This window comes from Mirounga angustirostris, unplaced genomic scaffold, assembly GCF_029215605.1.
Source record: "Mirounga angustirostris isolate CCGP_5_RB_7025 unplaced genomic scaffold, mMirAng1.0.hap1 SCAF_6, whole genome shotgun sequence".
Lineage (NCBI taxonomy): Eukaryota > Metazoa > Chordata > Mammalia > Carnivora > Phocidae > Mirounga > Mirounga angustirostris.
In genome coordinates this window covers 56,388,574-56,413,573 of record NW_026991714.1, presented here as the reverse complement: position 1 = coordinate 56,413,573, position 25,000 = coordinate 56,388,574, and the positions used below count along the sequence as shown (strand labels likewise).

The 25,000-nt window shown below is 44.1% G+C and overlaps 1 protein-coding gene across 8 annotated transcripts in view; it reads right to left on the bottom strand.

Moving 5' to 3' along the window:
- SCYL3 (SCY1 like pseudokinase 3) overlaps positions 1 to 25,000 on the bottom strand; it is a 41,452-nt gene that overhangs the window by 3,264 nt on the left and 13,188 nt on the right. For 6 of the 8 annotated variants that reach the window (XM_054508067.2, XM_064594341.1, XM_064594342.1 and 3 more), the window contains 9 exons: positions 23,458 to 23,643; positions 21,205 to 21,318; positions 19,259 to 19,315; positions 17,980 to 18,082; positions 16,651 to 16,762; positions 14,760 to 14,837; positions 12,274 to 12,413; positions 10,716 to 10,900; positions 1,562 to 1,733 (listed from right to left, as the gene is read on the bottom strand). In XM_054508067.2, the coding sequence (XP_054364042.1) occupies positions 1,562 to 1,733; positions 10,716 to 10,900; positions 12,274 to 12,413; positions 14,760 to 14,837; positions 16,651 to 16,762; positions 17,980 to 18,082; positions 19,259 to 19,315; positions 21,205 to 21,318; positions 23,458 to 23,643 (1,147 nt within the window). Of the gene's footprint in view, positions 1 to 1,561; positions 1,734 to 10,715; positions 10,901 to 12,273; positions 12,414 to 14,759; positions 14,838 to 16,650; positions 16,763 to 17,979; positions 18,083 to 19,258; positions 19,316 to 21,204; positions 21,319 to 21,646; positions 21,763 to 23,457; positions 23,644 to 25,000 lie in introns of those variants that run through there. The other 2 variants (XM_064594344.1, XM_045877484.3) reach the window with 2 other exon arrangements.

The following is a 25,000-nucleotide window of genomic DNA, read 5'->3' as shown; positions in this document are numbered from 1 at the left end:
GCATTCTCCCACGTCCCTCAGAAGAAGGGCCACTCTTAACTGGAAACTGGGAAGCGCAGGCTGCCGCCAGGGCTCAACAGCCATCTTGGATGAAGAGCTTAACTAATTTGGGAAGTCAGTGGGATTAGACGTTATTCTGTCTTATAAAGTCTTCAGGAACATCTATTTTAATAAAAATTCATTTGGTACTCCTGCTTTGGTGTCTTTTGGTTTCTTACTAAGATTACAGGTCAACAGTATATAAAATGTCCAGAGCTAGGAAACTGCATCCAATAAATACAACAGGTATGAGGAGTGGGGTTCTTGCTAATTCAACATGCAAAGCTGCCCTCAGAGATGGACTCCCCAGTCTTATCTCAAAACTACACATACCACTACTACCATCCCCCCCCAAATTCCTCTGGTATGAAATATAAATACATCTCTCATTTGCTGTTTGGTGTACTCTGCTATGAGAAAAACCAGTCACACACAGACTTCGTTCACTCAATGTAGTATGAACATAGCCTGGTCGGAGAGGGGGCACAGCTTCTTCTTCACCCTCTTCAAGCTCCTGACTGACACTGACTTCATTAGCACCAAGAAGAGTTGGAATTATCAAAACTTCAGGAAGCCAGTGTTGCTTTAAAGACTCTCCTGGGATCAAAATTAGGGAAAACTGTGACTGTTTCTGTGCTATCGAATTCACCGTCCATGAGAACGGAATCCAAGATCTGCGTTTCCTAACAAGGTCACCATCCCAGTCAGGGTTAAACCAAGGACCAAGGAAGCAATGACTCTGATACAAAATTCTTATTCTTGACTTTTACAGCCTACAAAGACCAGAAATCACTGCTCCATCCCATGTAACATCCAATGAGAACAGACCAGAAATAAGGATTTCTTGAAGTACTTAAAAATCAACAGCTTTTTACCTAAAAGGCCATCAACATCAGAAAAACTTAAACGTCTAGTGTTACAAGTTGCTACAAACTTTTTAGAACGTGCCAGATGGTATCTATTAAAATTTTAAATATATACCCTTTGACTCGGTAGGTCTACTTCTGGGATTTTATCCTCTAGCAATAAAAGCCAAACAACATAAAGATACAGGTACATAGAAGACCTCTACCGCAGCAATGTAACATCCAGAAATGAAAGCAATATCCACCAATAGGGATACCACTGAATGAATTCAATGAAATATTAGGCAGCTGTCAAAAAAGGTGTTTCTATGTATTGACCTGGAGACCAGTTCCTGATAAGCCACTACACAAAAAAATTAAGTTGCAGAATTGCACATAGTATTTTCTCATTGTTTTGTTAAAAAATCCTATATATGGGCATGTGTGTATAAAGATACATCTGTGTGTCTTTGTGGGGTAGAAAAAGGGAAGAAAAGATTGCCACTGAACTATTAAAAATGGTTACCTTACACACCCAGAAGGAACTGGGAGAGGGAAATTACTCTTTACCATTCTCTATCATTTGACTGAAGACAACCCACCTGCATTATTGTATAATGTCAAAAATCTAATTAAACATTTAAAATTAAAAAGCTATACTTTTTAATCATTTTTACCTTCTGGGGAGAGGTCGACCGTTTTCGTAAAACTTGGGGCAGTGCGTTTGAAGATCTTGGTTCTTTCTCCTCCCACAACCACCTCTGGTCCAAGCAAAGACACCAGCACTGCTAGGCTGTGAAGAGTAATTGCCACAATGGAATCGCTGGTATCACGCAAGCCCAGTAACACCTAGGAGCAAATCAGGTCGTAAGTGTACCCAGCCATGCTGCCTGTCTTCTTTCCCCATAAACAAGCGGCTGGGCTGCGATCAGACTGCTTGCTCAGATGACTTTTTTCTTCCATAGGTGTCCAAGGTCAGTAGCTCTCCCTCTGTCTGTGGTCAAGAACCAGTATTTTCCCCTCCCAATCAATCACGGTCTGATACATTGTTGAAGATACAGTAACAAAAATAAATACATTGGAAATAACAAAATTACTGTTAAACTGCTATAAAAGGTTCTAGACTTGTCCATGATGCTGGTCTGCTCCTGCCCCAGGACCAAAGGCAGCTGAGCGCTGTGGAGACCTCAGCTCTTTTAAGCTGACAGCATCCAGTATTCCGAGGAGACCTCCCAGCAACTACTAACCAGGCCTGACCCAGCTTAGTGTCGGATCAGCTGAGACAGGGTGGTTCAGGATGCTATGGCTGTAGAGGACTCTCCAAATTCTTGGAGAATCTAAATACTCCAATCGAAAGACAGAGTGACAAGAGCCTACACCTGTGGCAGAGGGGCTGACCGCTGGCCCTACCTACCAATGAACCCACAGCAGCTTCCGGCCTCTCAACAGTGCAGGGACCACACTGTCCAGTGTGCCCACAGCAGGCAAAGTGGGTCACCAGAGCTGACTGGGCTAAAGGCAGACATGGCTCAGCTACGACAGTAGGGTACACACAGCCCACACAGGAGACACCCCTGGAGCGCCTGCGACTGATGACCTGGCAGGGAATGCACTTCAGGGCACCACAGGACCTCTTCCACACAAGGCCACTACCTTCAAGATGCAGCTGACTACGCTAATACGTAGAAAGAGAGAGAAAATGAAGAAACAAAGGATTATGTCCCAAATGAAAGAACAAAGTCACAACCAAAGAGCTAAATGAAATGGAGATAAGCAAAATGCCTTATTCGAAGTAATGGTCATAAAGACACTCACTGGACTTGAGAAAAGAATGGATGACTGCAGAATTTCAACAAAGAGGTAGAAAATATAAAAAAGAATCAGAGATGAAGAATTCAGTAAATAAAAAATATACTAATGGAAATATCAGCTGATTAGTGAATGCAGAACAGATCAGTGACCTGGATGACAGGCTAATGGAAAGCACCCAAACTGAACAGCAAGAAGAAAAAAAAATAATAAAAAATGAGAATAGGTTAAAGGAATTCAGTGATATCATCAAGCACAGTAACATTGGCATTACATGAATCCCATAGGAGGGGAGAAAAGAAGCAGAAAACCTATTTGAAGAAATAATAGCTGAAGACATCCTTAATGTGGGGAAGGAAACAGACATCCAGGTCCAAGAAGCAAAGAGGCCCTCTAACAAGATTAACCTAAGAAGATCCATGCCTAGACACATTATAATTAAAATGACAAAAGGTAATGATCAAGAGAGAATTTTAAAAGCAACAAGAAAAAAGCAGTTACAGACAAGTAAAATCCCATAAGGCTATGAGCTTATTTTTCAGCAGAAACTCTGCAGTCCAGGGGGAATGGCATGATAATCAAAATACTGAAAGGAAAAAGCCTGCCACCAAGAATACTCTACCCAGTAAGGTTATCTTTCAGAATAGGAGGAGAGACAGAGTTTCCCAGACAAAAGTTAAAGGAGTTCATCACTACTAAACTGGCCTTTTACATTTCCTACTAAAGGAAATGTTAAAAGGAGTTATTTGAGTGGAAAGAAAAGGACATAATCCATAGTAAGAAAATTATGAAAGGGGGGCGCCTGGGTGGCTCAGTTGGTTAAGCGGCTGCCTTCGAATCAGGTCATGATCCTGGGGTCCTGGAATCGACCCCCATGTCTGGCTCCCTGCTCAGCGGAGAGCCTGCTTCTCCCTCTCCCTCTGCCTGCCACTCTGCCTACTTGTGCTCTCTACCTCTCTGTCAAATAAATAAATAAAATCTTAAAAAAAAAAAGAAAAAAGAAAATTATGAAAGGAAAAAATTTCACAGGTAAAAGCAAATATATAGTAAAAGCAGTAGATTAATCACTTTTAAGCCAATGTGGAGGTTAAGACACAAAAGAAGTAAAATCAAATATGATCTACAAAAATCAGTCAAGGAACACACAAAAAAAGATGTAAAATATGACCTCATATACATAAAAGGGGAGTAAAAATTAAGTTCAAACTTAACGTTCTAAAGAAAGCACTGAAGTGACCATCAACTTAGCACAGGCTGCTATGCACATAAGATTTTATATGTGAACCTAATGGTAACCACACATCAAACACCTGTAATAGATACAGAAAAAGTAAAAGAGAAAGGAATCCAAGCACAACACTAGAAAACCATCAAACCACAACAGGAGAGAGCAAGAGAAGAACTATAAAAACAACCAGAAAACAATTTTAAAAATGGCCATGAGTACATATCTATCAATAATTACTTTAAATGTGAATGGACTAAATGCTCTCATCAAAAGGGGCAGGGTGACTGAATAGATAAAAAACAAGGCCCCACAATATGCTGCCTACAAGAGACTCACTCAGACCTAGAGACATACTAACTGAAAGGGAAGGGACTAAAAAAGATATTCAATGCACCTGGAAGTGAAGAAAAGCTGAGGAGGCAATACTTTGTATCAGACAAAACAGACTTTAAAACAAAGACTGCAGCAGGAGACAAAGAAGAACACTACATAATGATAAAGGGATCAATCCAACAAGAGGATATACTAATTAATAAATACCTATGTACCCACCACAGGAGTGCCCACATACACAGAGAAGTATTAACAGACCTAGAGAAACTGATAGTAACAGTAATCGTAGGTGACTTCAACACCCCACCTACATCAATGGATAAATCAGACATAAAATCAACAAGGAAACAAGGGCTTTGAATGACACATTAGACTAGATGGACCTAACAGATACACACAGAACACTCCATCCAAACACAGAAAACACATTCTTTTCAGGTGCACATGGGACATTTTCCAGGACAGATCACATGTTAGGCCACAAAACAAGTCTCAATACATTTAGAAGACTGAAACCATATCAAAGCATCTTTTCCAACCACAATGGTATAAAACTAGAAATCAATTATAAGAAAAAAACTGGGAAATTCACAACTACATAGAGATTAAACATGCTACTGAACAACCCATGGGTCAAAGAAGAAATCAAAGGAGAAAAAAAAAACCTTATGAGATAAATGAAAATGGAAAAACAACACACCAAAATTTATGGGATGCAGCAAGAGCAGTTCTAAGAGGGGAATTCGCTGTGATAAATGCCTACCTCAAGAAACAAAAAAATCTCAAATATTAACTTTATACCTCAAAGAACTAGAAAAAGAATAAATGAAAAAACAAACGAAATAGAAACTAAAAAACAAAAGAAAAAATTCAAAACCAAGAGCTGGTTCTTTGAAAAGATAAAATTGACAAGCCTTACCTAAACACATCAAGAAAAAAGGAGGACGTAAATAAAATCAGAAATGAATGTTACAATCGATACCACTGAAATACAAAGGATAAGAGACTACTATGAATAATTACATGCCAACAAATTAGAAAAATAGAAGAAATGGATAAATTCCTAGAAACATACAACCTACTAAGACTGAATCATAAAGGAACAGAAAATCTGAACAGGCTGATTATTAGTAAGGAGACCGAATAATCCAAAAACTCCCAACAAACAAAAGTCCAGGATCAGATGGTTTCACAAGTGAATTATAACTAAACATTCAAAGAAGAAATAATACCAAACACTAATTTGACCCATGCTTACTGCAATGTTATTTACAATAGCCAAGACAGGGAAACAACCTAAGTGTCCATCAAGAGACAAATGGTAAGAAAGATGCAGCATATATAAATACTACTCAGCCATAACAAAAGATGAGATATGCCATTTGCGACAACATGGATGGACCTAAAGGGGATTACGCTAAGTGAAATAAATCAGACTAAGAAAGCCAAACACCATGTGATTTCACATGAGTGAACTGATTCCACTCATGAACTGATTTCATGAGTGGAATCTAAAAAACAAAACAGGGATGCCTGGGTGGCTCAGTCGGCTAAGCATCTGCCTTCGGCTCAGATCGTGATCTCAAGGTCCTGGGATCCAGCCCACGTTGGGTTCCCTGCTCAGTGGGGAGCCTGCTTCTCCCTCTCCCTGCTGCTCCCCCTGCTTGAACTCTTTCTAATAAATAAATAAAATCTTTAAAAATAAATTAAAAAATAAAAAACACACAAATGAATAAGCAAACAAAAAGCAGAATCAGACCTGTAAATACAGAGAACAAACTGATGGTTGCCAGAGGGGAGGGCGAACAAGGTTGGGCACAAGGGGGGAAGGGCCGTGGGAGGCTCAGGCTTCCAGTTACGGCCTGAGTAAGTCATGGAAATAACAGGCACTGCAAATAACAGACTAACAGAGTATAGTCAATGATATTGTCAAAGTGATGTATCAGGACAAATGAGCTATCACCTCATACCTATGAGAATGGCTTTTATCAAAAAGACAAGAAGTAACAAGTGCTGGTGAGGATGTGGGAAGAGGGAGCCCCGATGCAGCCACTGTGGAAACAACATGGAGGTTCCTCAAGAAGTTAAAAAAAAAAAAAAAGAAAGAAAGAAAAGAAAGGAAAAGAACTACCATAAGATCCAGCAATTCCACTTCTGGGATTTTATCCAAAGAAAACATAAACACTAACTTATACTTAATTTACACTTAACACCCCCCCCCACCATGTTCCCTGCAGCATTATTTACAACAGTTGAGATATGGACACCTAATTATCCATCAATGGACGAAGGAATAACGAAAATGTGATTTTATACACACATACATATAGGAGTATCACTGAGCCATATAAAAAACAAAATCTTGCCACTTGCAACAACATGGATAGACTTTGAGAGCATTATGCTGAGTGAAATAAGTGACAGAAAGACAAATACCATATGATCTCACTTATATGTGGAATGTAAAAAGAACAAAACAGGGGCACCTAGCTGGCTCAATCAGTGGAGCGTGCGACTTTTGATCTCAGGGTTGTGGGTTCAAGCCCTATGTTGGGTGTGGATATTACTTAATTAAAATTTTAAAATCTTTTTTAAAAAAAGATTGTATTTATTCATTTGAGAGTGAGCGAGCATGAGCTGAGGGAGGGGGCGCAGTGGGCAGAGGGAGAAGTAGACTCCCAGCTAAGCAGGGAGCCCCAATGCAGGGCTCAATATCAGGACTTGAGCTGAAGGCAGACGCTTAACCATCTGAGCCACCCAGGCGCCCCCCAAATTTAAAAATCTTTAAAAATAAAAATAACAGAACAACAACAAAACAAGCTCATAGAGAGAACACATTGGTGGTGCCAGAGATAGGAACGAGGATGGTGAGGAGGGGCCAAAATGGGTGAAGGGGTCAAAAGGTACAAATTTTCAGTTATAAAATAAATAAGTCAGGGGTCCCTGGGTGGCAGAGTCGGTTAAGTGTCTGATTGCTGGTTTCGGCTCAGGTCATGATCTCAGGGTTGTGAGATCTAGCTCCGTGTCAGGCTCCACGCTCAGCAGAGTCCGCTAAAGCCAATCTCTCCCTCTGCCCCTCCCCGTGTTCACTCTCTCTCTCAAGTAAATAAATAAATCTTAAAAAAAAAAAGTCATGGGCATGTAATATACAGCATAGTGACTATCACTAATATTACTGTATTGCATAAAGTTGCTAAGAACATAAATCTTAAAAGTTCTCATCAAAGAAAAAGGAATTTAGTAAACTATGTATGGTGACAAATGCTAACAAGTCTTACTGTGGTGATCCTTTCACAATATGTACGAATACTGAATCATGTGGTACACCTGAAACTAATAGGTTATATGTAAATTATATCTCAATTAAAAGACCGCTTTACATGTTCATTCTCCTTATCTGTACGCACGTCATTGCAGGACCATAAACATAGTTCAGAGACAGGCGGTGTCTACTGAGCACACTTAGAACCACTTGTCTACGTCCCTCACACTTACGTCCCTAGCCCCTGCCCCTCTTCCCAGCTTTACACATGCAAAAGGATAGGACTTGGAAAACTGTCTGTATCTGATGCACATAACACCTGCCCAAACTGAGCCAACTATGATCTCTTTCCAGCATTAACTGGAATGTGGAGAAACTGGTTACCTCTGTGCCTTGCTATAATTATGGACAATAAACTTGGAAGCTATGGGGACAACCATGTTTGGCCATGTGTACATCAAACAATGAAAGCTAGTCTTCGGAAAGTCAAAAGTGGGACAGATCAAAAGAGAAAGGAAAGGAATGAAGAGCATGTGGCTGAGTCCCAGCTGCACTTGATTTCCATTTAAGGCAGTTCTGACATCCTTTTATTAAAGTCTTTTTTTTTGGCTTTAGCTCGTTTAAGTGGGCTTCAGTTACTTGCAACCAAAAGAAACTCAACTACGACAGTCACATGCAGGTCTCAGGAGAAGCTTTGCTCTGAACCGGCAAAGACCTGTGTGAGGAAGATGGTGTGCAAAGCACCTGCACCGGCCAGATAGATAGAGGGCCAGGGTAACCGGCCTCCCCAGTGGCGGGAGCATGGCATCATGGGTACCAGGAATCCTGGGTTCTGGTGCCAGCTCCTCTAGGAATTCTCATTATGACTTGACTCATCCTTTAATTTTTCTGGTCCAGTTACCTCATTTATCTAAGATCAAGATTTCCAACAAGACTCAATAAGACAGTTATCAGGTCCGATACTAACAAATCATGCACTTTCTCAAAACAAAGCTGTACAAATAAATTAAAGTGTGTTTCTTTCGAAAATGATTAGAATTCCAACCACTAAGGTAATTATAAAATAACAAACCACCCAAGCCACAAATCCAAGAGTCATCCTCAAACCTTGCCTCTCTCATGAGAAGCTGAGTCCTATCCTACCCTTCTACCCTTTTTATGTCCCTCTCCCATAACCACTGTCCCCACATCCTCCCCAGACTTTGCCTTCTCTTAGCTGGACTGTTCTAATAGCTTCCTACCTGATCTCCCTTTCTACAGTCCATCTTCCACACTGCTGCCAAAGTGAACTTTATAGCACATAAATATTGGCCCAGTGGGGCGCCTAGTGGCTCAGTCGGTCGAGCATCCGACTCTTGGTTTCGGCTCAGGTCGTGATCTTGCACTTGTGGGATCGAGCCCCAAGTCAGGTTCCACGCTCAGTGTGGAGTTTGCTTCAGATTCTCTCTCCCTGCCCGTCCCCACTTGCGCCCGCACTCTCTCTCTCTCTCTCAAACAGAATATTTTTTTAAAAAATTGGCCAAGTTATTCCCCTACAGAGGAGAGCCTTCGTTGTCTTTCACACACTGCTGACTCAATCTTTGGGCTCAGCTCAGTGTCAATTCGGACACCTACGAGAACTCCATTTCAGAGGGAGAGTGCTCCGTCCCTCTTCGACATTTTCAGACACAACTACATCAGGGTAACAGTAACACAACGTGCTATCTTGTGGTTGCTTGGCCCTAAAGCCAGCCCCTCCGCTCTGTGGTCCCCCTAGTACCCATGTGCTTATGTAAAGTAGCACCTAACGAACCTGGGCTGACTTGCACGACTCACTCGAACCAAGAGACTGGAACAGAAGTGACACTGCCCATTCCTAATCTGTGCTTCAGAAAGGCCGCTCTGGCGCTTCCCATAGCCCTGGGCAGCCGGGTATGAAGTCCACCTACACTGTTAGAGATATGACAAAGGGGAACAGAGGCCCTGACGCGTCCTGAGACTACATGGAAAGAGAGGCCCGGCTAAACCTAGCCTTTCAGCCATCCCCTCCAAGGTGCCAGGGGACTGCTCGTCAGCTGACATCATGTGCAACGAAAGAATCCCCAAACTGAGCCCGTCAATCCAAAGAATTGTGAGACAAAAATGAGACTGTTGATTTCAGGCACTAAGTTTTGGGGTGGTCTGTGACACAGCAACAGATAACAAACACCTATCTTTCCCACCTCCTAGCTCCTTGAAAGCAAGGTATTATATACCTCTATGGCCCCAGGACCCAAGCATAAGACGTGGCATAAAGCCAGGTCTTACGAATAATTTGCAAATCAATTAATCTCATAGGCAAACAAATTATTTGAAAGTTACTACATGGCTGACAAAATCTTTTAAAACCTTCTACTGAGTTGAATACTGTCTCCTAAATATTCACATCCACCCAAAATGTGACCTTAAAATGAAGTTGCACTGGGTTAGAGTGGGTCCTAAATCCAATGACTTGTGTCTTTTTAAAAAGGCCAAGTGAAGACACAGAGGGGAAAAGGCCACATGACAACAGAGGCAGATTGGCATGACCCACAGTTACAAGCCAAGTCAAGGACTGCCGGGAGCTCCCAGGAAGGGGGAAGAAAGTAAGGATGGCTTCTCCCCTAGAGGTTTCAGAGGAAGCACGGTCCCACGGACACGGTTATTTCAGATTTCCGGCCTCCAGAACCCGGAGAGAACAGATTTCTATTGTTTTCAGCCAGGCAGTTTGTGGTAATTTGTTCTATGAGTCCCAGCAAACCAGTATAAAGCTGGATCCCCCGCAAGGGGGAATCATTACACAGTTCCCCAGAGGCTGAGAAATAGGCTGGAAACCACGAGTCCGAATCATCTCATGCTCCCCAGTTATAATTTATTTTATGGTATTTAATTGTGGACACTTAACAGTTTCTGTCACAAAACATCCACAAAGGATTCCTGTTCCTTTTCCCCAAAGAATTAGCAAACAGAATTAGTTTTCCCAGGTTAAGACCAAATATGTTAGTTCAGCTGATTTGCCTGCGTGAGGCGAATGGAAATGCAATCTGCATTCCAGCCCTTTGTGGGCCAGTAGCTTTGAAACCCAACTGCTGCTCAGAGCCTCCGAAGCGAGGATCTTCCTGCTCCAAACCCTCGGTTTCCTTTCAGCGCCCCCGTTAGCCGTGCCCGCTCTCCCCAGCCCTCCTCGCTGGCCATCTCTGACCTGCGGCAAGATGATTTTCTTCAGCTGCTCCTGAGTGAAGTGCTCCACGTAGGCCTCCAGGTGAGACAGCAGCACCAGCCGCACGTGCTCCTCGTGCACCTCAAACAGCTGCAGCAGCACAGGGATCACCCGCGACTGGAACAGGGCCGGCGACAGCAGGCAAGGGCTGTCTCCTCGCGCGCTGTCTACCCCAGATCAGAGGTAGTTACAGATGAAAAGGCAAACTGTCATTTCCATGAAAGGAGCACAAAGGGTAATTCATAAACTGAGCCCACAGCTTTACACATAGTCTAAGTACTCTTCTAAATTCTTATGCCCCAAACCAAAGGAAACCTTTCTGGTTGACCCCAATTACTCAAGGCTCAATTATCTTAAATACACTGGACCTTGCAGAAATATTTTTGAAATACTCTACCAGACTTAATCAGCAACAAAGAAAGCTTTTATTTTAACAGACTCCTGAATCAGTAACTCTGTATATGTTTCTGTTTAGTCAATGAGGAATTTCATACACTAGATTAGATCAATACTACTGCTTCAATTTTATCTGCTAAACCAGGAGGTGGTAAGTGTCACAACGGGACTTGAAGCTGGGTGGTGCTCTCTTCCTGCTAGTTATGGCGGTGGTTATCAGAGACACCCACCATAATCATTCGGGGACCCTTACAAATATATATCGATAGAGTCCTGCCCTGGCTCTGTCCCACTACCAGAGGATGAGGCATGCAGGCAAAATTTGTAAAAAACTCCCCAGGTGATTCAGAAGCACCCCCTCTAAGATCTACTGAGTAAGAGAATGACGGAGCTATAAAGAAAAATTCAGGGACTGGACAGTGTGCTGCGTGCCTGAAACTAACGTGACGCTGTGTCAACTATACGTCGATGAAAAAAAACAAGTCGGGGAATGACAAAGAATATAAGGAAATTCTATGTTGTAAAATAGTTACCTATAATGCTGCTTTGTTGGATCAAGATCTTCAAAGAAAAGAAGTTCTGAAGGTAGAATTCCACCTAACACGAGATTCTACAGACTGTTAATGCTGTCCTGTCTAGCCTGAGGTGTTACCATCTGCAGTGCTTATAGAGTATCAGAATAACAACCTCATTTCACATTCAGAAAAAAACAGAAGTTCTAAGTAGGAAAGTGATCTCCATGCTTTTCAATCTTTCCATTGAAAATACAAAATAAATGGGTTGCTCTTGGGAAGTCAGAAAGCACAGGCCTAACTGCAAATCAAGTCCTGTGAAGATGGATGCCTTATCCTAAAACTCCATCATGTGCATCTCCTATTCTAGTCCTACCTGTGTGTGTGTGTGTGTGTGTGTGTATTTTTCAATATGCTACCCTTCTACAGTAAATCTGACTCTCCAGGAGATGCTCCTTATTTACCCAGTGGGCTCTGGTACCCAGGTCTGAGTCAAAATGATCACCTGAGGGGCCAATAATTGTTTTTAGAGACATATCTAACTACACCAGGCAGTAATCTCACTCGGCTCAAATAAGGACTAATAATGCCCAAACTCCTTAATGACCAATAATCCTTTGAAAAAAATTCACCTTTTTTGGGGCCAAGCAGATGAGGAAGAAAACTCTTAACCGCTACCGGCTCTGCAAACACCAACTGATTAAGCAGAAGAGGCACCAACCGTGAGGCTATTAACTCCTCTGACAGGCAGCTGACTCTGTCCAGCAGGAATCTGAGGGCACAGAAGAAGAGCCTGGGAACCTGGCTGTGACACTGTATCTGCTTCCTTGTACACTTCAGACACACACAGCCCTCTCCGACTTCTGTCACAGTGAGGCACTGTGGAATGTGGCCAGGGAAGGTGAACAGGTGGTTACAAGGTTTTTAGGAAAAATGCAGCGGGTGTGAGACCAGGCTGCCAGCACACAGACAAGCTCCGATCTGAGTTATGAAAGGTTTCAACAAATTGCCCCTTATTTGCGGCACCAGTGTCCTCCTTTTCCCCAGTAAGCCAGAAGCTTCCTAGTCAGTTAAAAGGACTTTCTTCAAATTTAAAAAAATGTAGGATATAAGATTATCTAGAGTTCCCACAGTAAAAAAATAGAGGCTTTTGTTACTAAACTTCCTAAAATAACACATGTAAGAGCATTCTGTTAAGAATACACAGATGGGGGGCACCTGGGTGGCTCAGCTGTTACGCATCTGCCTTTGGCTCAGGTCGTGATCCCAGGGTCCTGGGATTGAGCCCCGCATCGGGCTCCCTGCTCGGCGGGAAGCCTACTTCTCCCTCTCCCACTCCCCCCGCTTGTGTTCCCTCTCTCGCTGTGTCTCTCTCTGTCAAATAAATAAATAAAATCTTTAAAAAAAAAAAAAAAAGAATACAGATATTTGGGACCCCTGGATGGCTCAGGTGGATAAGCAGCTGACTCTTGATTTCGGCTCAGGTCATGATTTTGGGGTCATGAGACAGATCCCCATGTCAGGCTCTGCATTGCGGGGCGGGGGTCTGCTTCGGATTCTCTCCCTTTCCCTCTGCCCCAACCCCTGCTCTCTGTCTCTCTCTCTCCAAAAAAAAAAAAAAAGACCCAGGTGTTAGAAGTAACAGTGGTAACCTCCCCCTACACGGTCGCCGTTAGCAGGCCGTCCTGCCTCCTACTGCCTGAGCAAACAGGCCACCGTGACCTAACGGGTCTACGTCCCTGCCTCCTCCCCAGGTCCCCGGGACGCGGGGCCTCCTCGTACTTCCCACTGCGCCCAGCCACTGTCACCCCACAGCCCGACCTCTTTCGGGGCCACAGCTCTCTTCCCCAAGCCCTGCTCCCTCAGCCTACACCCCTGCTCACATCTCTTGCGTCCTAAACACGTCCTTACCGTCTCCACTCCCTTCTTCGGCTATTCTCTGTTCTCTCTTCTCCGAACTTCTCAGGTTTTACCCAGTCCACTTTCTCACCTTTCGTTCACTTCTGAGCTCATTGCGGCCTGGCTCCCTCCGCTCCAAAGGCTCCTCCTCAGATGAGGGCGCCGCTGCTCCCCCCAACTCCTCAGTGAACAGGGATTCCCCCGACCTTTCCGAACGTGCCTCTGCCGGGACCACCAGGCTTCCGGGCATTCTCCGAACCTCCTGTCACCATCACTGCTGTCTCACTGGTCAGCCACCCCCAGACGAGGTTGGGTGGCAGCCCCAGGGTTACATTCTGGGCGCTCGGTCTTCCCCATGCCTCCACTTGCTCTGGGAAACTGTCGCCGACGGCAGGCTGTGGCACCCTGGTCCTCACTGCTGGCTCCTTGGCCGCCGCCGTCTCTCCCGGGCCTCAGACCCATCCAGCCAAATGCCCGTGCACATCTCCATCTACAGCCCCCCGCACACTGTGCAGGGACACCCTGACCCCAAACTCCTCATGTTCTGGGCGCGCTGGGGCCTCTCCTCCAGGATTCTCTAACGCTCTTGGGGTCACCCTAAGGGCCTGCCAATCTGACGGTGGAAGTCCTTCTGGTCTGTGTCTTCGCTGTACCACCGACACCTGCCACGGTTTACCAACCGATCCAGATCCCTAAGAAATCAATCCGTGCCCTCCACAGACCACAGAGCGATCCGCCTCGGCAGATTTAACCGTTTCACAGCCCGCTGCCACGGCTTCGATGCCTGAAGCCCACTGCCTACCAACAGTGTCACTGGTTCTCACTGCCCCACCCAAGGGAGCCCACCTCTCACCCACCCCTGCCTTGGAGTCTGCGCTCCAACAGGACCCAGCTGCCAGGTGTGCCAGGCTCAGCACGCACCGCGCCCTGCCTCTGCACATTCGTTCCCGCTGCCTAGAATACCTCCTCTCTCTCCTCTGGGGTCTCAGGACGCCCCCTGCAGGCTCTATCACCGTTTAGGGACTACCAGTCTGCATGTTTCCCCCACCAGAACCATCTGTCCATCCCAGGGCCTAGCAGAAAGCCAACACACAGTAAACATCCAATAAGCTTGGCCCGAGAAAGTAAATGTCTGACTCATCTCTCCAGAACACCCGAAGTGATTACACAGACTTAATCCAAGTTACTGAATTTTAAGCCCTTCACTTTGTGAACTTACTTGAAAAACTCAGTTTTTTCCTCTTCACTCTTCAATGTTAAACTTTTCAAGAAATTCACAACTTCTAGAAAATCATTCCTAAATGCCAAAGAGAAAAAAAAATATGCAGGACAAAAGATTAGAGAAGGCATGTTAAATACTGAAGCCATAAGCACAGACCACACTATGCTAATATTCAAGGAAACATTCTCCCGAGCCGCTTAGAAGCCTCTATTATAACTAAGTAGCTCATGAGACAAATGCTATGAACCAGCCGGAGAAACCAGCATTTTAAGAACAGCAAAGAGATCTGTGAAGAGGATACATGCTTCAACGCACACAGTGTGTAAACAAACACCCACAAACCCGGTGGTTTGAGCGATCAAGAGTCGTCTGAGCTTTTGTTGCAACAGGATGTGGTGAAATGAACTGTCCTGGGAGCAGTGGTATTGGGGTGACCAAGCACTGCAAACAGTCGTTGAAATCTCCAGTCTGCTCTAGTGAAGTAAGAACTCTGAGAGGGTTGGAGAAAGAGGCATCTCTCGTGCAAGTCACTGGAATCTTCCCATTGCTCCTGCCCGAAGCCGTGAGGCCATTTTCTCAGCCAGGCAGCGGGGAGGGGGGCTGTGGGTTCCCCGCAGGGCCTGTGAGGCTGCACACTGCTCAGCATCAAGGGAACGCTGCTCCCGTGTTCCCGTGCTCCCGTCCTACAGGACGAGGCTTCTGGGCCATCCGCACGCAGCCCCCCGAGTCTCCACATCTTACATCGACACCCCTTTCTTTCCCTCTGGCTTAGCAGCAGAGAAAAAACACAAATGTCTTAACTGACGTCTAATCAAGTTGTCTCACAGGTAACCATCAGAGTTCAGGAAGAGGTAGCTGGTGTGGGCTTTGGCTTTCTCTCCCATCTCTGCTTAAAGTACAATTCTTACTAAAGAACTCTTACCACACAGTGATGAGATAATCTACTTGCTGTAAAGGTTGTTCTTTGTAGCGATCTTATATCAAGGTAAATAAAATACTGGTACAAATTATCCAAAAGGACACAGAAATGCCTTGGTTAGAAGAATCTTGTAATGGGCAAGGTTTTGAACAGTTTCTTTGAAATGTAAATGACAAATAAAATCCTAATAGCTATGGTGAAACTACCTCTCTGCCCTGTTTAATAATATGGCCCCTTGTCCTACCCTAGAGGTAATTCACCCCCTCCAAGGAGAACGTTAGCTTTCCCTCCACTCTGGTTTTTCTCAGCTCTCCAACCGCAAACAAGTAAGGATCTTTAGTTTCAAAATGGACATAAGATCAATTGTGCTAATAAAAGTTGCGACTGTGAAATTAACCTTTGGGTCATGGAAATGAAAAGGTGGAGGACACATAATTAAAACTGACCTTGAAGAGAGGTTCAAAAACATCTCTGAATCCAGCGACAGTATTACCATTCTATCGTGCCCTCCCTTTAGACTTCTGTGCTTCTCTTCCATCATGTATTACTAAACCAAGAAGACAATCTTCTGCCTGAAGAAAAATGAGCTCCTTTCCCCCCAACAAGAAAAATTTTCAACAATGACAAATTCTTATCAAGAACACGATGGCAGTAGAGAGTTTCTCAATTCCTTGACAACTGCAAACCGCGAGCCAACCCAAGTCCTAAGGGGACCTGGCTGTAACTTCTAAACTCAAGCCTTCACCAGAGTTAAAGATTTCTCAAACTTCCTGTGGTAAGAACCCAAAGCAGCCCAGTTTTGCCCTCTGTTTTCCCATGTGGACGTGATTTAAACCTCTCCTGACAGTGAACGGCAACCACAGGAGGGACTGCATGACCGGGGCCCCCAAACCCCACGGCCGGAACGCCAGGTCCGAGAGCAGGCCAGCCGCAGGGAAACAGCCAGCCAAGGCTGCCAGATGCCCTCACCTGAAGAAGTCATGGGACAGTAAGGTGCAGAGCGCTGGCCGACATTTTGGAATGGGATTCAGCAAGGTTGAGTGCAAGGTCTGTTGAAAGCTGGAGAGAACATCCGCTGAAACTGAAATCCAGAGCTACAGTTAGTTTCCAATGCCTTCTCCCTCTTTCCAGGACCTCTATAGCTGGAGACTGACGAGAGCAAAAACCAACCTGTAAAAGCCCAAACAAACAAAGCCCTGGCTGTTGCTAAGCAGAAGCCAGACTCCAAGGCAGGTGTAGAAAACTCACCTGCTCACACAGCCAACCCCCCCACCCCCCGGGGCTGCCCTGCGGAGCCGCCTCATGTCCAGGCCGGCTGTCCGGGTTAGCTCAGCTCAGGCCTAAAGACGGCTGAATAGGTGGCAGGTCTGTGGGCCTCTCCCACCAGGGTTTCTCATCCATAGAACGAAAAGTTATCGGAATGACTGTATTTTCTAATCTCCCAAGGATGGTATATAATTGCCGCCATTCCAGACACAGTTGGGTAGTAAGTTCATCCCCACAAGGGTGGCCTTAGGGCCTTAAGGGTGTAATTCTCAAGTATTTTTAGGCTGAGACAATTTAGAGCCAGCAGCTGAATGATGCTTGTAACTTCAGAACACTGCAGACACCTGGTGAAAGAAACTGCATTAGAGCTGCACGAAGCCTGGGCCCAGTGCGATCCTGGGCAGCAAGGGGCCTCACGGGGTAGGCACCCCTGGCCAGGCGGCAGGCGGGCACCTGAAGGCCAGCGGTGGCTGGAGCAGAGTGAAGCAGGCTCCAGGCGCGCCTCTGGAGAGCTCAAAAGAGAAGAAAACAATGTGCTCAGTAGCCTGGGCTCTCCGGGGCAACAAAAGAAAAGGCAATAAGTTAAGTACATTATATTAAGAAGAAAAATATCAAAAGGACTTGGAAAGAATAAAGACAAAGAAATGCTAAGCTTGATTTAGATTAATAAAAAATGTTGAATCCTCCTCTTTCCTTCAGATGGTTCCACATCAATCAGTCAACAGTGTTCATTTACGTGGCTGACTAAGGAACAGAGGCTTCAGACCACAAGAACCAATCCCAGTAAGTATCACGAATAACCTGGGATACTTAAGAGTCAGAGCTGAAGGTGGTTCCTACTTAAAATGCTTTTAATAAAGAAATCAGAGCTTCTTTCCTCACTGCTGTTAAGATCTGCCCTAGACAAGTTATTTGGTAAGCGACAGATTCCTTATTGTGATCAAAGACTGCGGTCCTTTGAATCCACACAGAACAGGCTGCGAATGACCTTCCTACTTATTCTGTGGATGCAGTAGTACAACTCCGACTCACCCTGTTCACTTAAGATTGTGAGCAAACTTTCCACCAATGTCCCAAACGCAAAGGCATCCCGGGCATGTCCGTGTGATTCAGGCAGGGTTGTGAATTCTGGAGACTGAAAGCAGGAAAGATCATTAAACCTAGAGAATCTGCCTTATAAACCATCTAAGTTTTCTCTGAAGCACTCTCCCATGTTTGCATTTATGAGACTCCAAGCTAACCTCACAGTACCATCCATTCGCTTACAGACTTCTACACTATGAGTGAATGGAATTTATCAAAGATTTAAAAATATCAAACAAGGGCAAAAAGAAAACAAAAGGCCTAAATAGGATATATGTCTGTGGCTTTCAAAAATATTTTTGACTGCAACCAGATTTTTAAAACGTTTATTATTATGATTACTGTTAGTGGGGGTAATATACACACATATGCATAAAGACCCACGTAACAGAAACAAAAGTTTCATAAAACAATACTTAGCCTTACTACCTACAGCACTTAATGATATTTTCTGTTTTACTCCTTTTTCTCAAAATGCTTGTCAGAACCTCTAACAACTTGATTTAAAACCACAAATCCGTCTGAAAAACACTAATATATACACACAGTGCTGATTTGGATCAACAGGATTTATTTCAAGTCTTAGGTCTAGACTCAAGTTTGTAGTTGGGTTTGTATTTCCTGTAAAGCACATTAAATATGTCTTTGGGGATCGCAGTCTGTTTTCAGAAGTTATAAAAACAAATTTAGAGGGAGCAACTTCTTTCGTATTTACTGGCAAATACAATTTTCACCAGCAGCTGGTGGTGAAGGCAAGAAACAAAACAGAATAGAAAGGTTCATCGACCTACCAGGGAAATTTGTGGATGGAACCTTTGTCACTCAAGATTATTAATGCCAATCATCACTCTTCTAGGTCTCGTGGCGTCCTAACCAATAACCGACAGGCCGATGAATGGCTTCGGGGAAGCAAAGGAAGGGCTGGAGTGTTGCGTCCCCAGCTCTTCGGGCTTCCAGCAAAATACAAAGACCCTGAAATGGGTCTGAAGCACCAACCCTGTCTTTACACGGTATCCTAGGTGTCCGTACCACCAAAAATGTAAGCGGACTGTCAGGGAAAAGGCTCCCTGCTGTGGTGATAAGATTAATCTGAGGAGCTGTCCGGCCAAAGGCATTCTGAGGTGTCCGCAGCTTGGCCAAGAAAGAGGGGGCAGACGAAAGGTTCTTTTAAGTTGCACACTCAGTTACACAAAGAAGCCTTCGTTACAGCTGAAGCATGTCATCTTACCATCTCTTCAGGAGGGATAGATGCTGGGTCTCTGACTGACTGAATACTCCTCAGAAACTAGACAGAGAAATAAATTAAGGAAAATAATTCATACACAGGTCTGGTGAACCAATCTCTTACAGCAAGTTACAGAAGCAACCAGCAATGGAAACAGCAGCATGAAGCCTTCACACCAATGCCACATGTTAAATACGCACACGGGAAATCTTGCTCATTAAAAAATGTGAATACAGTACCTGGCACAGCAGGAGGCTCAGTGGAAAAGACAGGTTAGTTCCCTGCCTCTCCCCTTCAGCCGGGTAGGGCGCCCTCTGCTGTTCAGAGGCATCTCTGCGTCTCACTTCCCTCCACTAGTAATTAGGAATACGTCTTTCTCATCCTGCCTAGTTATTAACAAATAAAAGGCTTTTCGAGCATAGAACAAATCTATCATTAATCTTCCGACTGAATCAAGTCAGGCTGAGATACCAAAGTTGAGGACCTTATTAGCTACAGAGATGACATCCACAGATCAAGGACATTCATTCACTGATTCAAAGATTATTTTTCAAGAGCTTCTATGTCCCAAGCACCACTTACGGCACGAGAAATACAAAAGGAATATGGTAAATTCCCTGCCCCCAGCCGGTGCTCACAACCTAGAACGTAAACTAAGAATTTCAGTGATGTGCTGAGTGCCATGGCAGCACAGAAGGAGGGATGAATTTCGTTGGGTAGGGAATACCCTGGGGAGGGCTTCACAAAGAGACTTAGCTAGATCTGAGACTTCAGCTCATCTTCCACTCTCTGGAGAGCCCGGGGGAAGCGAGGCATCCCAGCAACAGAACGGCACACAAGGGAAGAAGAGGGCGCGGGAGAACCACCCCTGCGAGAACTCGGGGAGACCAGAGTGCAGCTCAGTAACTGGAAGTGGTACGTGACGCTGAAGGGAGGCTGGGGAAGAGCTTGCAGAGGGCCTTCCACGCCACGGTAAAGAATTTGGAACACTGGTCGCAGGATGAATTACGTGCTGTTATACTAATTAGATGTAAGGTGAATTCTGAGAAGAAAGGGATCGACTAGGGCAGAAATATTACCAGAGGAGCATCTCTGTGGTGGAAGTAGCATTTGAACTGGGCAAAAGCCCAGGAAGGTGCACACTTAACATGGCCCACGTGTGGAAGCCCCACAAGAGAACAGGGGAAACCAGACAGAGCCAGCAGGTCGCGAGCCACCACTTCAGTAGGGCTGCCAGGATGGGACTGGTTTTGTTTTGTTCTGTTTTTCAGAAAGAGCAAGTCTAGTGGCAACATGCAAAATGGTGAAAACAAGAAACAAAACAGAAGAGGAAGGTTCATCAACCTAGGAGGGAAATTTGTAGATCTTGGTCAGAAAAAACCAGCTCGGGGTACAACACAGCCCACTGGGAGGAGTTAAGCTGCACAGGTCCTAACTCCAGCTGTCAGGACACAGTGTGTGACTTTGGACAACATGACGGTTGTTAATGAACGTTTCTTCAGTTCATTAACCTGATGCATGCCAGGCACTACTCTAGGGAGAGATGTAAAGATACATATGAGAGACTCTCACACCCTCACGAAGTCAAACACTGGTAAAAAAAATAGACACACAAAGGTAATTTCAATATTAAACATTAAGTGGTGCGATTAAGTACAGGGTAGTAGAGGAGCAGAAGGCAGGAACATTTAATTAAAAATTTGACCAAGCCAGGTTACCTCTCAGTCTCAAGTTCCTCAGCTACCAAATGAGGAGACAAGAAGAAATGAAGGCTGGGGCCCCTCTGAAGAATAAACTCCTACCGTTCCGCGAATATGAGCACTGACAAAAAAGTCTAGTCTCCAAATCTATGATCACTCTAACACTGAAGGAAAATACCCAGGTAAAACCACATACCAAAATGCTATCAAAAATTCTGCATGACACAGGGGGCCCATCCCCTGGCTTACCTCGGGCGTGGCCTGAGGAACTTTACAGACGGTTTCCATTCCTCCGAGCTTCCAGTGCCCATCTTCACTCACAAACACAGATGATAAGCAGACATTGTTGTGTGTTAGGTGTCCCTGGAAAAAAGAACAGGAGGAGGCTGCCACTAGAAATTTTGAAGCAGGAGTTTTAAAAAACTAAATACTGAACACCAAAAAGAGATATGGCAAGTCATCCCACTTGTGGCAAGTAAATGGAAGTACAACTTTAAGGAATGACAGACTGAATAAGCCTGCTTAAGCATTATGAGGTTGGAGAACAGGGAAGTGCAATGAAAGGGCTTTTCCTTGGCTGCACATCCCCGCTTCCATGGGTATCAGGAGAACCAAGGGTTCCTTAAGTGTGAGGTTACAAGTCTTTATAGCCTACATCGTTTGCTTCCATCCTTTAAAAGATAAAGTTTACCTTTGCTCCCATAGGTTATTGTATTACTTTTCTCCTCTAAATTCTTCCTCACCTACATTCTATCACGAACCCAGATCCACTTCACCTGAAATCTTGTCAGTAGGCATTTAAAAATCCTGCCCAGAGAAGAGGAAAATGGAATAAGGACCACCAGAAATACCCCACAGACCACAGAAGTGCCAAAATTTAAAACTATAAAAAATCATACAGTCAAATAAATGAGAAAAAAGAAGAAAATGAGAACAGGATTGAAGTGTGTTTTTTTCCTGAACCAGAAATCATTTCAGTAGACAAGTGCATTTTAAATATTCTACTCACTAGATCAAGTATGTACAAATTTTTTTTTTTTAAAGATTTTATTTATTTATTCATGAGAGACAGAGAGAGAGAGAGAAGCAGGCTCCCAAGGAGCAGGGAGCCCGATGTGGGACTCGATCCCAGGACCCTGGGATCATAACCTGAGCTGAAGGCAGACGCTTAACCATCTGAGCCACCCAGGTGCCCCAAGTATGTACAAATTTTGATAGGAAACACTCCAATATATATATATAGTATATATATATATATTCTAAAGGAAGGTTCAGAATAGTATGTATGGTATTTTTACATTTGAGAAAAAACAAAGGATTATTAAGCACAGGGACATTTGGTTTATATGCACACCGACCATCTCTGGACTAATACGCTGATCACCATGGTTGCTTCTGGAGAGAGGTGGGGTGCTGGATTCAGGGTCGGGGGGCTTACTCTTCCCTACATGCACTCTCACACTAGTCAAACTTTCTACCATGTGCGTGTACTTTCTCCAACAAGGAAAATAGTCCTCCATGTGAAGCACTAATTCTTCTTTGTATGAATCTTAGACATACTTTTAAGAGACAATAAATCCAAAGTGATATTTGGAATCGGTCTCCCATTAATAGAAAAAGTTAAAAAAAAAAAAAAAAAAACATACACTGAGATGAGTCAAATGCAAGTGTTTCTAACTTGTGACCAGTAATTTTTAATCTTGGAGGGCTGCCAAAGGCCTTAGTACTCCATTAAGAAATAGCTCAATAATACTGTCAAGAAACAGGCCAGAAGTAAACATAGGCACTCTACCCTTACCCCTTAAGAGCAAACCTAACCACAGTGTTACGAGGCTGTCTCTTGGGACGCCTGGGTGACTCAGTTGGTGAAGCGTCTGCCTTTGGCTCAGGTCGTGACCCTGGGGTTCCAGGATCCAGCCCCGCATGGAGCTTCCTGCTGCTCTCTCTCTCACTGCTCCTCCCCCCACTAGTGCTCGCTCTCTCTCCCTCAAATAAATAAATAACCTTAAAAAAAAAAAAAAAAGGCTGTCCCTCAGTAGCACCACCCACTCAAATGAGAAGGGGTGTGTAAAGCTCTGCCTTTTTCTAAGAAATGGTCATTTCTTCCTTCAAAATCTAAAATGTAACCAAACTGGGACCAAATAGGAACTCTGGTCCACAGCAACAGCAGTGTTAAGGCTTTATCTTTGTCTTAAGAACAGTAATACCAGCTGCAGGTATTTTTAGGTAAAGACTCCCACAAACTAGAGGGAGACAATAGTAAACCGAAATAAAGTTCTATAAAAAACTGCCCAGGGTTGGAGAAGCCCTTGCCCATTCCACAAACCACCTGTCTGGAGCCCTTCTGGTGCCTTCCAAGGTGCTTGTTTTCCTCCGGAAGACTCAAGTAAGAATAGCAACTTATGATTTCTGTACCGCCCATACCTTAAAAGCACTACCACACACATCAACCCTCCGGTCTGTAGCAAGGCCTGTGAGGCAGACAGTGTCCGGGTTACTTACTCGGTCATGAAGGAAGATGAGAGCCAGCAGTATGTCGTAGATCCCGGCACAGACCTCTGCGGAAGACAGAGTTTCTAAAGCCACTTCCAGAGGCTGCACTCGCTCAGTGACTAGATGAATCCCAGCTGCCTCCACAGTGCAAGATAAAAATCTTAGCAAGCAAGGGTGACGAAGTGTCTTCAAATGCTTTAAAAATACAAATGGAAGGGTTGGTAGAGTTAATGACTCAGAACCAGACTAACATATCGCAGTCAGAGTCTGAACATGTATACTGCATTCAAGGTCCCTCCCAGCTCCTCACCTACCCCCCTAAACTTCAAATAAGGCACAGGAAAATCTACGACCTGTTCTGACTTCATTCACTTTACCAACATTTAAATAAATCTACAGAGACTTCCGGTTCCCTTATGACAGTGTAAGCCCCTAGGAGCCCAGGCCTCCCAATGATTACTGCCATACACTCTGAACGAAGTACCAAAAACAATGACCCGAGAACTTGGCAAAGTAAAAAAAGCACGCAGATTACGCAGTGGAGTCAAAGTTAGGAGAAGAGACAGCAGTGGGAGTACATGTTCTGGTGTCAGGTTGGCCCTTCTCACAGTTGTGAACTGAAGGCAGGCCCCACTCGCAGAGCAAGGTAGCAAAGATGGCTAAAACTCTGACAGAGACCTTGCCATTCTTCTGGCCAGAAGAAGGACAGAAAGGAGCCAAGACAAGCCTGAGTATGAGGATTTCCCAGAGGGGAAAGAACTGGAGAAGGAGATGCTCTGGTTATCTGTATACCCACACAGGTCTCAGACTAACTCCTGAACCAAGGAGGCATGGACAAAACAGACACAAACCAGCGGAACAAACTTTTGAGAAATGAACTGAGGTTTGAACTACCACACTCAGGAAGGAAGGGTGGGAGGAGAGTAGTTAGAAAACTTGAAGCCTGAACCAAAGGGGATCAACCGCCTGCTAAATCAAAAACATCAAGAATCTCCAGAAGATTTTAACAGAACCAAGAGTCTATGCAACGTGACATTCAAAATGTCCAGGATGCAATCCAAAATAGTTTTACTCAACAAAGAACCATAAAAAAGTGAAAAGACAACCAACAAATATCAATCCCAAGATTGACAAGATATTAGGATTATAAGAAAAAATTTAAAGCAGCTTAACCATTATATTATAACCATTCTTCCCTAGGGGTAAAGGAAAACAGGAAATAAATAGAAAGAAGCTCTCAGCAGAGAAAGAAATGTTATTTAAAATAAGTGGAAGTCTTAGGAAGGAAAAATAAAATATTAGAAACTAATTCAATGAATGGACTCAATAACAGAATGCAGATGGTAGAGGCAAGCGTCAGTGAACCTGGCTATGTTAACCAATCTGAAGAACAAAGAGAAAAAGTTCTTTATTTTTTTTAAGTGATCATAGCATCAAGAAACTGTGTGACAATAACAAAAGGCCTAACATATATAACTGGAGTCCCAAGAAAGAGAAGAAAAGAACCGGGACATAAAAAATGTAATGGCTGAGAACTTTCCAAATTCAGCCA